We start from the raw sequence: 16,544 nt of genomic DNA, 5'->3' as shown, positions 1-16,544 counted from the left end.
TGAAATCCATGTTTATTGATAGGAACATTTAAACACACAAAACACAATCTATATGCAAGATACCATTACTCGCATTAGAAACATATCCAGAACAACATTGATCCAGTGGTTTCACAGAAGATATTTGAATAATAAAATTGAGAATGGAAATGGGGAATGTGTCAAAGAGACAACAACCATGTCAGAAAAAAAACTGAAACACTATCAAAACATGTAGAGATATTTTTATTGTTTTAATGTAAAAATCGTTTTGAGACCATAATAACTCGTCATTTATACAAATGATACTATGCAACAAACTCACAATAGACAACTGTCATTAATCTTGCTGAGTCATAAGATAATATAGCATTCATTTTGTACTTCCTTTCAGCTAAGCATAAATATCACATAGTTAACTGGTGAAGCTCAGCACCAAATATCAGTTTAAAACACTATTAGACCCTTAGATGGACAAGACTTAGTTCCAGTCCTAATAACATGTCATATACATCTTCATATTAATAATAAAAAAAATGTTGCATAGGGTAGTCTGGTTGAAATTAAGTTGGTACAGTATTTTTTTTGAACAAGTGTATCAATTTAGAAAGAAATATGAAAAAACATAGAGCACAACTATTCTCAAGTTTGTAAATTAAAATATATAGTTATTACACTTCAAGTAATGGTCATTAAGTCTCATAAAACATGCTTCAACACTATTCCTTCTTAAGGTTCATATCTAATTTCAGACAAGTTTCAAATTAGTCAACCTCTACATAAATTCATATAACAATACTTATTCTTAGACACACAAGTTGTATATTAACACAAATAAGCAAGAAATTAATTAAAGCTAGTGCATTTTGATATTTTCTTTTTAGTTTTACTGTGAAAGCTGATCTTCTAGAAGTTTGCACAGAATAATAACTACTATTAATTAAACAGATACCAAAATTAATCATTTAACAGGAAGGCATGACTAGAAAAAAGAAGTTTGGAATGTACCATCACCCAGAACATATTCACAACCTAAATCCAATCATACACCATACATACAATAATCTGTAATCAATTCATTTTGTGCATGATATGTTTCAGACCACAGAATGTGTTTCATCATTTGTAACTTGCATTGGTTAAACATGTATGAAATTTTGATGTATTCTGCTATAAATAATTATATTTAATTCAATGTTTTAAATCACTTACTCGTTTCTAAGCTGCCATATATGGAATAAACTGTAATACTTCAGAAATGCAGTGCAGCACTTTTTAAATGGAAGTAATGTACAGAATTTCCTAACCCTGTAGTTTATGGTAGGGGGCAATGATTTTTTAGTTACACATATTTTACATCATTCTATAAATGTATGAAAGAGGGCAATAATCTTTTTGGAATAACTTTCCCCATGGGACAGCTCTGAAATAGATTGTGTTGGGTAATACTAAAATCAATGCATTTCTACTTTTCTGAATACCGTCACTAAATTTACAACATTCACAATAAGTATATCATCATACAGAAAAGGTGGTTTTACCAAATATTGTCATGCTCAAAATAACTATCACAATTTACAAAATCACAATTGCATAATACTTTCATTCATCTCTCACTCTATAAAAGTACTTGTTTTGATAAAATTTTAAACTTCAAATTTTACACCATCTTTCAACAATGATATGATAGATTAGCTCTTCTTTTATAGCCAAACTTATGATCTGATAAAAAAAATGTGTCAAAAGTTTTAACATATAAAGCTAGCATTTTTTGGATGATATGATTGGTCAAATTTTTCCATCATGAGACACAACAATAAAATGTATTTAATACAATAAGTTGGCTTAAACTCTTAAACAACATATTTTATCAAAACAAATATTTTTAAATGCAATATATCTTTCTGAGTTGCGGAATAATTTAAAACGAACTAATTAACAGCATGCCAAGTTAGAGAATTACATGATTTCGTGTGAACAATTTAATAATAGCCTTGCAGTCTATGTAACTACTATACTTTCGCTGAAAAGGGATTAATAGGTTGAGCTTAATTGACATTTGTATGATACACAGCAACTCTAGAATTATTCTTCGCCTGAACTTGTGGCTCTCTTGCTCCTCCTCTGTCTCGGCGATTGTTTCGGAGAGCGGCCAGGGGAGTTTTCTGAAAAATAAAAAAACAATAATTAACTATCTGTAGCATGTGTTTGCATTAGTTGAACTTTAAAAAAATCTGAAAATATACATTACAATACTTTGTACTTACAGGTATATAGTAACTTACAAATAAAGATCCAATCAATGATGAAATAATTGTTTAGAAAATGTCAGAGAATTCCTAACCCTCCATAACCCACCAAGAGATTATGAAAGTCAAACATCCTCAATCTTATTTTAGCAAGTCTCAAGAAAGTTGAAAGATATTGTATAATCTATCACTTGCTGGAACTTGCGCCCAAAGATTTTTTTAAATCAAGAAGTTTCTTTTAGATAAAGTTATTTTGCAGACTAATGAACACTGCACAATCAGATTAGTTACAAAATTAACTTTTTTAGCATTATGTTAGAGAATTCCTAACCCTCCATAACCCACCAAGAGATTATGAAAGTCAAACATCCTCAATCTTATTTTAGCAAGTCTCAAGAAAGTTGAAAGATATTGTATAATCTATCACTTGCTGGAACTTGCAACCCAAGAAGTTTTTCATATCAGTATTTCTACACACTTGCAAAGTGGTTATTATTTATGAATGCTTACAACACCAGACCAAAATTCTTCTAAACAGGTGTTTGCAAGGACTCAGTAGTTTCAGAAAGGATTTTTGAAAAAAAAGTAAGACACAAGATTTTTTTATAAAACACAAAAGTATTGCCCAATTCACTGATCATTATGCATTTTGTGTTGAAGAAAGACTTTTAGATAAAGTATCTGTCTACTTGAGTTATGGCATAAAATTGACATCATCATTTATCCATGAAAAAGACATTAAGGTCAGATGAACCATGTTAAATCTGTATGGTTGTAAAATAGATTTTTAGCATGTCAGAGAATTCCTAACCCTCCATAACCCACCAAGAGATTATGAAAGTCAAACATCCTCAATCTTATTTTAGCAAGTCTCAAGAAAGTTGAAAGATATTGTATAATCTATCACTTGCTGGAACTTGCAACCCAAGAAGTTTTTCATATCAGTATTTCTACACACTTGCAAAGTGGTTATTATTTATGAATGCTTACAACACCAGACCAAAATTCTTCTAAACAGGTGTTTGCAAGGACTCAGTAGTTTCAGAAAGGATTTTTGAAAAAAAAGTAAGACACAAGATTTTTTTATAAAACACAAAAGTATTGCCCAATTTACTGATCATTATGCATTTTGTGTTGAAGAAAGACTTTTAGATAAAGTATCTGTCTACTTGAGTTATGGCATAAAATTGACATCATCATTGATCCATGAAAAAGACATTAAGGTCAGATGAACCATGTTAAATCTGTATGGTTGTAAAATAGATTTTTAGCATGTCAGAGAATTCCTAACCCTCCATAACCCACCAAGAGATTATGAAAGTCAAACATCCTCAATCTTATTTTAGCAAGTCTCAAGAAAGTTGAAAGATATTGTATAATCTATCACTTGCTGGAACTTGCGCCCAAAGATTTTTTAAATCAAGAAGTTTCTTTTAGATAAAGTTATTTTGCAGACCATGATGAACACTGCACAATCAGATTAGTTACAAAATTTTTTTTTTTAGTATTATGTTAGAGAATTCCTAACCCTCCATAACCCACCAAGAGATTATGAAAGTCAAACATCCTCAATCTTATTTTAGCAAGTCTCAAGAAAGTTGAAAGATATTGTATAATCTATCACTTGCTGGAACTTGCACCAACCATTTTCTTATCAGTATTTATGCTTGGAAAACTAGAATGCATGTTATAATTTGTACACACCTAGAAAAGACAAAATATTAACACAGGTAATTGTTAATTCAGTATGCTGAATGGCTAAAAGAACGTTTTCAACCCATTTATATTTATTGCACTGATAAACCCAATTCTTACTTTGAAGGGCTTCCTTTGGGATCCAGTCGTAATCAATGTCTGAGTTCTGTGTTCCCATTTCTACCTTTGGTTTTGGTTTAGATAGATGCTTTCTCTAAAATAATAAGAAGAAAATGTTGTACAATTGAAATCAGATCACACATATACCTCTAATAATTCATACACCCTTACTTAAAACCATTTTCCTGAATTGTGAAAAAGAACTTGATTTAATATGAAACTATTTGAGTATTTCATCTTTTCACTTGCACAAGATTCATCAGTATAGTACAAAATAAAAAATGTCTATACCTAGAATTAAAGTTCCCATTTTTCATTTACAGCTTTTACAATTAATGTTGGCACATCAAAATCTCCTCTTGGTTTGTTGCCAGGAAATTTAATGGAACTGGTATTGACCAAAAACATAATACTATTTAATACAAAAATAATTTAATTTGTTAACTATAGATGATATACCAATAATGTATCAATACTAGGAGGATGATAGTTATTACTTACGCTGAAAGTTCCAAGGAATTGTTGTGCTCCTACCATAAGTAGTACTGCTAATGCTGCCAAAAATACATACAGGAAAAATCTGAAAGAAAATACAGTTTATAATTTAGAAATGCTTGTTAACTACAAGTTATTATTGTTATTTATTTTAATACATTTGCAGACCTCTTGAAACTTGACCCAAACATTAACTTAAACTAATTGTAATACATAACCGAGTAGAATGAGGATTTACCTCATGAAATATGATATGCATGGTACAGTTAATATTCAATAATACATACAGTACAGGTAGGGACTTATTTTTATGGAAGCCTTAATCCGTCTAGATGTCAGACTGGTCGGACAGTTGTCCCAGAGTAATAAACACCTGCTGTGCAATATCCAAGTGGAAGGTCGTAAATCAATCTGTACCAGCTTGATTAGAATTAAATTTTACCTGTACAGATATATTTGTATTTATGGAGAATAGATAAATGTAAAATATTGTTTTGTATTCAAAGAGAAAGAATTGAAATTAAAATTAAATATAAGAATTAAAATTAAAAATTAAATATTTAGAATTAAAATTAAAATTAAATATCATGAATGTGGGATTTTTTTTTTTATAATTTGAAAATGAAATAAAGACGATTTTTAACAATATATTGTGTTGCCAATTATTATAATAGTTTTGTGCCAATAAACTATTTTGTATTTGCATTTGTATTTGTAAACCGTAAATATTTCATCTAATTCAAAATAATAAGCCTAATAACAACCAAGACTGTTTTCAATCGAAGTTTAAATCAAATTGTTGAGACATCAATCCCGTAAACTATACGAGTTTTCATTGATGGTTATATTATTTTCCCCCTTTTAATGTCCTGTTCCTTTATATGTTATTATTAGAAACACAATTTTAAGTATAAGGCCAACATATCGTATTTATAAAATATGTATAGGCTTTGTGAATAAAGTTATTTTCCTTTTGATACAACTTTCCCCGTCGGAGCCTCTACATCAAATCACACCTGTCAATCATTTCTCGCAAGTAAAACATTTTGGTCAGACAGATCACTCGTGTTTTCTATTTTGACATATTTCCCGTTAATCTCTTTGAAAGTCAAACAATTGGTTTCTTTAAATACAATATTTATAACGCCGTGATCATATTTCGATTCCTATTTTTAATTTAACAAAAAATTGTTGACATTCGAGATATTGCCTTTCTGTCCTGTGACTTTTTGTCCTGTCAAATTTGTGACTTTATGTCCTGTGACTTTCTGTCCGTTGTCTATTTTCATGTCTCAGTCCACTCTTTTATGAAAATCGCCGGTGTTTTTATTATAAATATATTTTACGAATCGAGACACGAAAATCAAAATTTATAGTTTATTGAATAAATGCAAATTTATACCCCAATGGGGTTGAAGGCTAATCGTACTATTCATGATCAGCTGTGTTTACTTTTCGTCGTACTTCTAGTCATTCTATAGCTCGCGCAGTCTGTAAGAATTTTTAAATCGATGTTGTATTATTTCCGAAGTTTAATGGAGTTCTCCAAAGTAGAATATTTAAATGGGAATCCGGGAAATGACTGATAAAAATAAAACAAAAAATAGTTAAAGAAGACTAAATCTTGTTTTGATTTTACATGTATGTAAATCGATTAAATTTCTATTCTGGTCAATCGATCAAGAGCCTCAAAACTAACGCACAATACTGTCAATCATTCCACATCAAATTTAATCATGAATGGATTTTCCCACGGTCGTTCAGTAAGGTCACCTGAGTTTACTGTTACGACATTTCCCGCCATATAAAAATCTCGTGCAGTGGACAAAATCGATCTTTAACATCTTTTATTAGCATTTAATAAAATTGCGAGTGGAGTCAAGTTAAAGTTCAACCACGTGCACATGCTGTTGATCACTAATATGTGTATCATGGAATTATCTTTTCGCGGCAAATTTTTCTTAACAAATTGCTGTTAAAAATATATAACATACAAGTTTCCTTTTTTACATGGATTGTGCGTAATATTAATATTACGCAATTAATTTAAGTTCGGGATTAACACTTTCGGGATCTGGGAATTCTTTTTTTCGCGATGTCGGGATTTTGATTTATTTAAATACGGGACCTTGGGACTTCGTGTTTTAAGCCGGGATTTCGAGATCCGGACCCTATTTACCCCCTACCCCCAAATGCAGATCAATTATATAAATTTCGCATAACGAACAAACACGGAAATCTTAAAATAAACTTATATCCGGGAAGAATCAATATCTTCTTCTAGTGTTATTATTTGCGTTCTATTTTATTGATACATCTCCAACTTTGAAGTTTCGGACAATAAATTGTTTACAGTAAAAAGTAAAAACTACAAAGAATCAGCAAGCTACTAAATAATATACAAGTATTGCTCACTGTAATTATTTTTTTTTATCTCGGAACTGACCCAACACAGACTAATATTAAATACATATAGAAATATTTTGCATGTGGCCGCGTCAAACTAAACCTGGAGACAGCATTCTGCTAATGGATTTACGAGTAAAACAAAAATAACCGTAAGCTTCCAGAAATAGAATACATGTAAAAATATTTATGTTTGAAATTTTATGCAAACAAATAAGAAACAGATACACGAAAAAAAAAAAAACAACAACAAAGAACATAGAACAAAAATAATTTTGAGGAAAAAATTAGAAAATAAATAGCATTTGAAATATAAAAAACTATAATTAAAAAAATAGGCTATTTTTATTAAAACAAAGTTTTCTCCAGTACTTCACCTGTAAAAATATTTTATGTCAAAAACGATGTAATCAATAAAGTGACCGAGAGGTTAAAATTACAGGTAACCTGATTCTGAAATCAGTGAACCGTAATTCTAGCAGCACGGATTATGATGAAAGGACAAATATATTGCCAATCACACCTGGATTTGTTGATTAATGACCATACTACCTACCATAAAAATGTCCGATTATTCATATCCGACTAGACGGATTAAGACATCCATAAAAATAAGTCCCTACCCGTACTGTACAAGTTAACTTTTACAAATGCCAGCTGCAGCATCTTGAAGAAACATTGAACTACATTTTGTACCTTCAACCACAGAATCACAGCTTGCATCTTTGACAAACAATAGATAAAGATTTAGTTATGGTTTAAAAAATAATGAATAATCCTGTATCACTGACAAGCTTGTATAAATTGAATTGAATATATCTAAGACAGATATCAAACCAATAGGTTTTTAATTTCTATATTCACTAGAATCAATTTTTCTGCATCAAGACATTTTGATAAATTTGATTAAACTTACGTTTCACCATCTAGTCCTTCATCAGGTTCAATGATATTCACGGTCTCATTAAATACAGCGTTCTGGAATGAATTGCCATCCTAAAAAGTAACATACAAGTAAAACCATAAAAAAATTATCTCATGAATAACACATTTAACAGATAATTCTGAAATAGCGAGTTCCACTAAAACTTTAATTTGTAGCAGGTTATTCCTTTTGTCAGGCATTAGTACTGCTTGTGTCTACGAAGCTCAAGGAAGATTCCAGCTTTTCTTTGGTTGTCAACATGGTTAATCATTTCATACTTGTTTTTTTTATAATAAAATTCTCACCTCATCTTTGTAGTCCAGAAGGATGGTCAATCCAAATGGTCTTGCAGCGAATGATTCTGGTGGACTGAATGCATATTCAACAGTAGCCTGACGCTTGGCTTCAACCTCCATGTTGTAAGTGGCGGCAGTGAACTGAAAGAAGAAAAAGGCAACATTAATTTCCAGTTCTTCTATAAATTAACAGCTATTACTTATATTGAATGTTTGTATACTGTACCATTATTACTATGTACATTTTATAATGCGTTTCTATAGCCAGCCAGCAGACAATCAAAAGAGGTATTTTTTTTTAAAACAAACCAAAAACAAAAGAGGTAGATCTCAAAGTCTGTGGTATCTTATCAAACACCACTTCATGACCAAGATAGGTTAAAGTAAAACGCTAGAATGCATCACATTGAAAAAATGTAGCATTTGTGACTAGTTGTTTGTAAAGACAATCGATAACATTCTACATAATGAAAAAGCAATCAATATCAAAGCAACTCAATATGACCTATTACACTACTCTCTGACACTACTAGAACACCCAACTATTACATAACAGATAGAACAGACCTAATGCACAAAATTTGAATGAAGCATGTTTTTAACTTAATGTTTGCTTGAGATGTGAACAAAGAATTCTACAAAAAAAACATTATTTTACATAAAAGTTGTTTAAAGTATTCTACAAACACATAGTATACATGTGTACATATTAGATAACATACATTTTGGATGAAGAAGTTGTAGTCCTGTGGATAACGGAATGATGCTCCCAATGATTCAAGGGTGAACTTTTTATCTCCTTTGTTTGTAAATCCTACCAAAAATCTCACTAGTTTACCAGCTGGCAAATCTATAATAAAGCAAACAGAAAGTTAGAATAAATGACGAACTACATACTGGTTCAATTGTGTAAAAATAAAACTTCCTACACTATTGAATTCAATGTTCAGTGTTTTTACTTTGTTATTGAGGACAAAGCCTCTTGTACATAAAATATATTAAGTTTAGATTCAGAACTGAAAATGGTTTTCAGTTTTTAAGGCAAAGTTAATAGGTTTCATTCTGTAATATACAAAACCTTCAAAGAAACTTTAGAAAACTCCCAAGTATAAATTCCTTATTTCTAGATTACTGCCACTAAATAATATGATATATTTAAATACTTTTTTGATATACCACTTAAACAAATTAATTACCTGTTGTACCAGTGGGCTTGGTAAAAAGAGTTATAACATCAGCATCTTCAGAAGGTTTTAATTGTGTTGTTTCTTCTTCTTCCTCTCCCTCTCCCTAGAAATGATAGCAAACATTCAATAGTATATGTACGGTAAAAATGCTTGTTTATAATTTATTTAGTTTAAATGTTCAAAAAACAGTTTTTTGGGAATAGCAATGTTATATTATAGACAAATTTTGCAACTCAATTTAATACTTTAAATCAAATAAATAGTAAAATTTTGATCCTGGGAGATGATGAACACATATATATGTGTAAAAAGTACTTGAACGAATAAATAATTAAACAAGACAAATTCACTGCATAAAATGTTCCACTCTGTGAGTAAAAACTATCACTTCAAGTTCAGTGAACCCAAAAATATTGAACATGTAGATAATAATTTGGTTTATACATGTACTTTTATTGTTTGTCATTAAGTAAAAATGTACTGTAGTAAACATATATTTGTCATAATGGATTTAATATCTGCTGTTGTTCTTTCATGTCACTTTTGTGATCAATCAATTCTTCATGTTCGTTGTACATTTTCAAGGAAAGGATTTGTATTCAAATGATTTCTGTTGTAACAGAACATGGTAGCATGGTCTTAACTGGTTTAATAAAATATTCCTTTGTTTGTTTTTGAAGTTTTCAAAATTTCAATTTCTACCAAATTCTAGCAGTGAAAATAAATAATACACCTTCTAGAGTAGGTTTCATTATGTTTTTAAATAAGCAATATACATGTACATGCACTTGTAAAGTTGTTTTCATTAAACTTAGAAAACCTCCATAAAATACATGCATTTTTATACATGTTCAAGAGCCAATACCTTTTCTGTTTCTGTGACAGCAGCTTCTGGTTCTTCTTCACCACCCTCAGTCTCTACATTAACATCTTCATCCTCACCTTCCATAGCATCACCTCCTCCATCTTCTGCTGCGAAAGCTATAGACTTTCCTAAAATGAACACATATATTATAAATTTACGTGTAAAAAGTACTTGAACCAATAAATAATTAAACAAGACGCATTCACTGCATAAAATGTTCCTCTCTGAGTAAAAACTATCACTTAAAGTTCAGTGAACCCAAAAATATGGAACATGTAGGTCAACATAATAATTTGGTATATACATGTACTTTTATTGTTTAAAATTTAAAATATAAAGTCTATTTCAATTGCACCTACAAATTATCATTTGACATGATGAATCTTGATACAAATTGTATACAGTCATATTAGTTTTGACAAGTTACATGTAACTAGAAGGAAAAGCTCTATATAAACAAAACAGTATGCATTTTTCAGTTGCCACGTATGGACTCTTTGTTTTAACATAACGGGTCATTCGAAAAGTTTAAAAACTTAGCCTTCAAAACAGGCAAAATATTTAAGCAACATAACAGATTTAATACTGCATCATGTTGGTGCGGTAAAGTGGGACTCATGTACAACTATGTGGCACAAAAGTGCCACGTATCAGAAGTGAAGTTTGACATCTCGAAAGGGAAAGTACTTACCAGATTCAAATATCATCAAGGTTGTTGGTAAAACCAACAACAAAAGAAACAAAAACTTCCCAAGAAAACTTTTCATTGTTAATTTGTTCACGATAACAAACAGTGAGATGGATGATTACTGATTTTACACAGCCTCTTCTTTTCTTTCAACGGCTACCGGTGTAGTTAATGGACGTAGTTGTATTAATAAATTTGATTGGTTGTTACAAAACTTTTACAAAATCTGCACCAATAGGATATCTTCTAACAATAAATGTAACCGGAAGCAACATGTAAAAATGAAGTGCCCTGCGGGAAAATTCTGAAAACTACATCTGTATTCTTTTCAAAAACATGTAATAACGTGTCACCAAACTTATGATTTTCTATTACATTCTATGCATTTGTATGAAGGCATTACTCCCCTAATTCTATCTAAGAAAATACGTTATCGAGTTAACTCGTACGATTGTCTACCCGTACCAGGTCATCTCGTCCCATGACAACTCGTACCTTGTCTTATAAATCATGCACTGGAAGATAGGGAGGGTCTTTTTACAACAGAACACCAAAGAATAACCTAAATATACTACAGAACTTCGAAATATTTATACTTCAGACATTGTTATTTTGTTATTGGTCATTCTTTTTAATAAATTATATTTTTACATAATTTATTTCAATAAATTTATTTTTTCGATTGACTAATTCTTGGTCGACTCACAATGGCTATGCCTCAAACTGAATAACCAATAATTTGGATCATACAGACACCCCTAGCTATTTAAACCATAACATACAAAGATAATTTATGTTTGTAACATTTATAGTTAAGATACATTTTAATCTCTTTTTTTTATAATTTTGAATTCATTTTTATGCCCCACCTACGATAGTAAACGTAGTACACATGTTCCCCATGATATGATCTTTCTAATTTTAATGCCAAATTAAAGTTTTGACCCTATTTCACGGTCCACTGAACATAAAAAATTATAGTGCGAAGTTCAAGTTAAAGTTTTTGAAGGTAGTTTTTGATGAAGTTGAAGTCCAATCAACTTGAAACTAAGTACACCTGTTCCTTCTGATATGATCATTCTAAATTAAATGCCAAAATTAGAATTTCAACCCCCATTTCATTGTTTACTGAACATGGAAAATGATAAGTGTGAGTGGGGCATCCATGTACTATGGACACATTCTTGGTTTTTGGTCTTTTTTTTTAATTAATTTTATGTTAAGAGTTGTTGCAATAAATAATCAAAATGGTTAATGGGACATTTATTTAAAGTTGTTGTTATTAAAGTGACTATACATGTAAATATAAGGTATTGGTTATTTGTTAAGCTGATATCTATTATTTATACTTTGCTAATGTTTGAACAAGAAAGTTTTCTCCATTAGAGAATATATATAATAATCCTGTGTTAAGGGCTACCAGATACCTTCAAAACGATATTAAGGACATACTATGTAGTATGCATATCGACAGGAAATTACGATTCAGTTTTTTTTTAATTACTCCCTTTGAACTTATTTACTTTAATGTACTACTGCAACAGTTTGTCATCACAACTCCTCTGAAACTACACAACAGAATTTCATGAAATCTTTTAAGATAATAAGTACATACTATGTAGATGTGCATATGGACAGGAAATTATATTCAATTTTTTTTCTAGGAGTTACATCTCTTTGAACTTATTTGCTTTAAGGTAATTTGCATGACTTCTTTTGTAGGTTGCCCTGACAATCAGCTTCTTCAATGAACAAAACCAATAGGCCATGACATGTTAAAATGTTCAGCATTTAAAATTAAAAAAAAAAGCACTGCCTAATTATGCAAAATAATAAATAAAAAAACAAATTTGGCAAATGCAGCAACCAATAACAACCACTAAATTACAAACTCTAGACTACACTAGGGACATGTACATACAGAATTTGGTGGGGTAAGATATTTAATTTGTGGACAATATTTCATAGGACAATTATGTCAATATTGTGCTTTACAGGTAAACCAGAGCAAAATTCATCAATTTAAAACATAATAAAATAAACAATTCCAAAAAGCTATATAATGTCAGAACTTTTATTTTGCAGGATTAATTAAGAGTTTGACTGAAGAATTTAAAATCCATGGGCAGCTAGTATAAGACACAAAATATGTATAGATAAGTAAAGAAATGACAAAAGGTAAGTGATTGATGAATATTTACCAATACATTCAAACCATACCTGCCACAGTCTTGACAGATTATTATGCTTATCCACATTATAAGTGGTTGTTGTAGTTAAATCTTAGCCTGGTTTGGTTAATTTACATGCTTATTCAGAAGGCTTTGTCCTTTCACTTCTATACTAATTGCTTAACAATTTAGCTTAAGTTTGTTGCTTTAATTGTTCATGATGTAGGTTGATACAGAAAAACTCTTCCAATATAGTAAAGAAAATGTACATTTGTATAAACAAAGATGTGTGGAATACATATACAAACAATGAGATGTGGTATGGTTGCCAATGAGACAAATATTCACCAAAGTTCAATTGAAATGGATATTAGCAATTATAAACATCAATACAGCTTTTGACAATGAAAAAAACCAAAACAAATAAGTATATCAATGAGAGAACCACCAATGCCACATATTGTCTCCATTTTCATCTTCTATTTCAAATGGGCAAAATTAGGTTAAAGATTTGGAATATATAGGGAGAAACATTAACCCTTTCCTCCATAATGACTCCTTTTGACGCCACCCCCCTTACTCCATAATGACGCCTTTTGACGCCTGTGTAGTACCTCAGTTGAAACACTTTGACTACAAAGTGTTTGCAGTTGAATTAATAAAATTTGTATCCAATATGAAAAGGAATATCATAGGAATATCCTACTTTAATTTATTTGATGAAATATTTGTTTTTCGCAATGCCTTAATGCTTCAAAGCATATGTTCAGCATTTTATTAAAAAAATCCTATGCGAATCAAGTATGCAAAAAAAAATTTCAATGGAGGAAAGGGTTAAGGGTAAATATTAATTTGGACTTAAGTTAAATGGATAGTAATATATGTTTGTTTCAAACTGTAGCTTTTTCAGTAACTAGTTAGAGTTGTTTCCCTTTAACTGTTTATTAAACAAATTGATTGGCTGAAAGTTGTAGAATACAAAATTTATTATATTCAGTCTACATGCACCATTGACAAATGATTGACCAGGACATTATCTAAATTTGAAATTATCATGCTATAAAATGCTACTACTGGTTTCCTCATTACTGGGGTATAAACACTTTTCCAATCAAACAGTATAAATCATGTGTAAGAGAGAGTCCAGTTACTTTTGCAGGATGTATTGATTAACAGCCACATCTGGTGGTCTATCAATGTGTGGTTTACTTAGTGTGTCACTTTCCTTGCATGTTCATAAATACTTGTAACAACTCTTTAAAGGGTCCATAGGTGGCCTGTTGTAAGGAAATGTTTCTGACCCTTCATATTCCAGTTACAATTGAAATTCCACCCTTTATACTTTTTGACCAACTATGCAGAACCTGTGAATCAAATACAACACATTTGATTGACAGGTCATTATTATTATTTTGATCTTGGCCAGAAATATTTGCCACTGGGCATTAAGCAAATAACAATTACTTAATTATTCTGCAAAGTAATGTAGATGGTCTACAAAGTGTTTCCATGAGTTCCCACTTAAATTTCCATACCGTACAGAAAGAATTACATCTTTGAAACTGCTCTTATTTGACTGATGGAGTTTCATGCTATTTGTTTTTGAGGTTTTAAACATTTTTTTAATAATCTTAATGACAGAAAATGTAATATTTGATTTGATTTTTTTTTTCGCTTTTAGCAGTCAGTTTGGTTAGATATTGTCAAAATAAGCTCAAAGTTGATGCTCATGTGTTGTTGGCTTGTAGGTCAATAATTGTACCAAATTTGAATTCGTATTGAGGCCACATTCAATTTGATCCTTAGATGGAGAAGTTTGTGTATGTGCTAAGCTTGCTCAGTCATAAAAATGAAAGATAAGGTTTATTGGGGGACTTTTTGTAATCTGGAAATATAATATTAGTACGTTATAAATCAAAATAAGAATTTGAGTCTAATCGCTAAACATTTATTCAACAGCTTATGTTGCTTCAAACCTAAATATCTCTTTTTATTAACATTTAAAACTCTAATCATGCTTTAATATTATGTAAATGATCGTTCTAACACTGTATATATTTTATGTAATTATGTAACGCTGTAAATATGTAAATGAATACATTAAACTCTAACTGTGTAAATGAATATGATAAAACAGTAACTCAGTATCTAAATACGGTAAAATCAAAAACACTACCAATAAATTTATGGAAATCATTGTAAGAAGTACATTAGAGCGACAGTAATCTAGACAAAATAAGGTTATGACAGCACTTTCAATCTTACAGGCAATCATTTACAGGATTATTGAGGAATTTATTGACCGAAAACTGTTTATTGGAAGAATGCTAAAATGTTATAACAGTGCAAATAACCCTGCTTCTTAAGAAGCTATTAGATTGGTCAGAGAGAATATTTGTTGAATCTTTTCTTATTAGAAAATGAATATTGTTTCCTCTGTCCTTTTAAAAGGTCATTGGAAAATAATAGCATTTTTAGTCTATGGCAATTGACATTTACTCCAAGTCATTATGGTATAAGATTACTGGTGGTTAGGATGCTCTGTGCCTTCAAACTGTGAAAGTATGTCCCTGCACTTCAACAATTTGTTATACAATGTATAAACATTGCAATGGTTTTTGTTATGTCTGCTTCCTGGTTGAAGTTGTTTGTGAGCAGAAGGTCATTTCCTTGAAAGGCAAAGAGATTGAAAGAACAATTTGTATTTGATATTTTTCAAGCCTGTTAAAAAATGAAAATTTGAAATATTATCTTTTTTTTGTAAGATAAGAAGAAATGTCCAGTGAATCCATTAATCAAACCTTATTGGGTGGATTTGCAGATTTCTTTTTTTTCCTAACAAAATGTTTTGAAGAGTTAAATCCCTTTGGAGGGTTATTTTTCATATTGAAAGGGATTTCTTGTACTATAAGGGACCTGAGTCGAATCATGAAATTGGACTGTTTAGTTACTATGCTTGGTTCCTCTTACTAAAGTTTAACACTAAAACCAGCCTTACTATATCTTTAGGTAAAGACATAGGACATAAGGTATAAAATGCTCCCTTGCAAACCATTTAACCAAAGATGAGTCAAGAAAGATAAAACAAGTACATGTACTGGTATTTGTATATCGCCCCATAATAATCGAGACTCACTATACAAATCCTTGGGTAAAATAATAATCCCCTTGATATGTAGTGATCTAAATATACAACCAAAACATGAACAGTGAGTGAACCCTTGAAAGTGTAACCTCTCTTCCCCTTTTGTCACCACCCAGTCTTATAGTGTATGACCATGATAAAATACATTTTTGCCAAAATAATCCAAATTCTGTAACATTTATTCTACTTATGGTTCTAACATGGATTATATTTTAAGCAGGAAATCTGGTACCAGTGTTAATTAAAGTTATTATTTTACAATTATTACAATAATTGTCACTAAATATTTTAATCACTTGATGGATTCACTCTTCAAAATTCAC

General features: G+C 30.5%; 2 protein-coding genes across 3 annotated transcripts in view; one reads left to right on the top strand and one right to left on the bottom strand.

Annotated features, from left to right (window-relative positions):
• Window positions 1-207: 207 nt before the first annotated feature.
• LOC134721267 (translocon-associated protein subunit alpha-like) lies at window positions 208-11,129 on the bottom strand. Of its 2 annotated transcripts, none has more exons than XM_063584126.1 (9): window positions 10,909-11,129; window positions 10,218-10,345; window positions 9,362-9,455; window positions 8,888-9,015; window positions 8,175-8,306; window positions 7,861-7,940; window positions 4,545-4,623; window positions 4,044-4,137; window positions 208-2,144 (listed from the first exon to the last, which is right to left on the bottom strand). In XM_063584126.1, exons 1-9 carry the CDS (start codon window positions 10,982-10,984, stop codon window positions 2,065-2,067), a joined length of 891 nt encoding a protein of 296 aa, XP_063440196.1. In that variant the 5' UTR covers window positions 10,985-11,129; the 3' UTR covers window positions 208-2,064. The 2 variants fall into 2 exon arrangements, with proteins under 2 accessions (XP_063440196.1, XP_063440197.1); XM_063584127.1 differs by lacking the exon at window positions 10,909-11,129 and adding an exon at window positions 10,804-10,825.
• Window positions 11,130-11,161: 32 nt separating this feature from the next.
• Window positions 11,162-16,544, top strand: part of LOC134721266 (homeobox protein 2-like) — a 55,913-nt gene continuing 50,530 nt past the window's right edge. The window contains exons 1-2 of the mRNA XM_063584117.1: window positions 11,162-11,243; window positions 12,991-13,083. Of these exons, the coding sequence (XP_063440187.1) occupies window positions 13,074-13,083 (10 nt within the window). The 5' untranslated portion in view covers window positions 11,162-11,243; window positions 12,991-13,073. The remainder of the gene's footprint in view (window positions 11,244-12,990; window positions 13,084-16,544) is intronic.

This window comes from Mytilus trossulus, chromosome 6, assembly GCF_036588685.1.
Source record: "Mytilus trossulus isolate FHL-02 chromosome 6, PNRI_Mtr1.1.1.hap1, whole genome shotgun sequence".
NCBI classification, from domain to species: domain Eukaryota; kingdom Metazoa; phylum Mollusca; class Bivalvia; order Mytilida; family Mytilidae; genus Mytilus; species Mytilus trossulus.
The sequence above is the reverse complement of the archived record's forward strand: the minus strand, read 5'-3'. Positions and strand labels throughout refer to the sequence as shown.

What these genes read in the sequence shown, in the direction of transcription:
- LOC134721267 (XM_063584126.1), bottom strand. Translation starts at nt 10,984, where the DNA reads ATGAAAAGTTTTCTTGGGAAGTTTTTGTTTCTTTTGTTGTTGGTTTTA. An exon ending in ACAACTTCTTCATCCAAAAT is followed by an intron (nt 8,307 to 8,887) that starts GTATGTTATCTA and finishes TTCTTCTTTCAG; the next exon opens with TTCACTGCCGCCACTTACAA. An exon ending in GAAGGACTAGATGGTGAAAC is followed by an intron (nt 4,624 to 7,860) that starts GTAAGTTTAATC and finishes ATTTTCTTTCAG; the next exon opens with ATTTTTCCTGTATGTATTTT.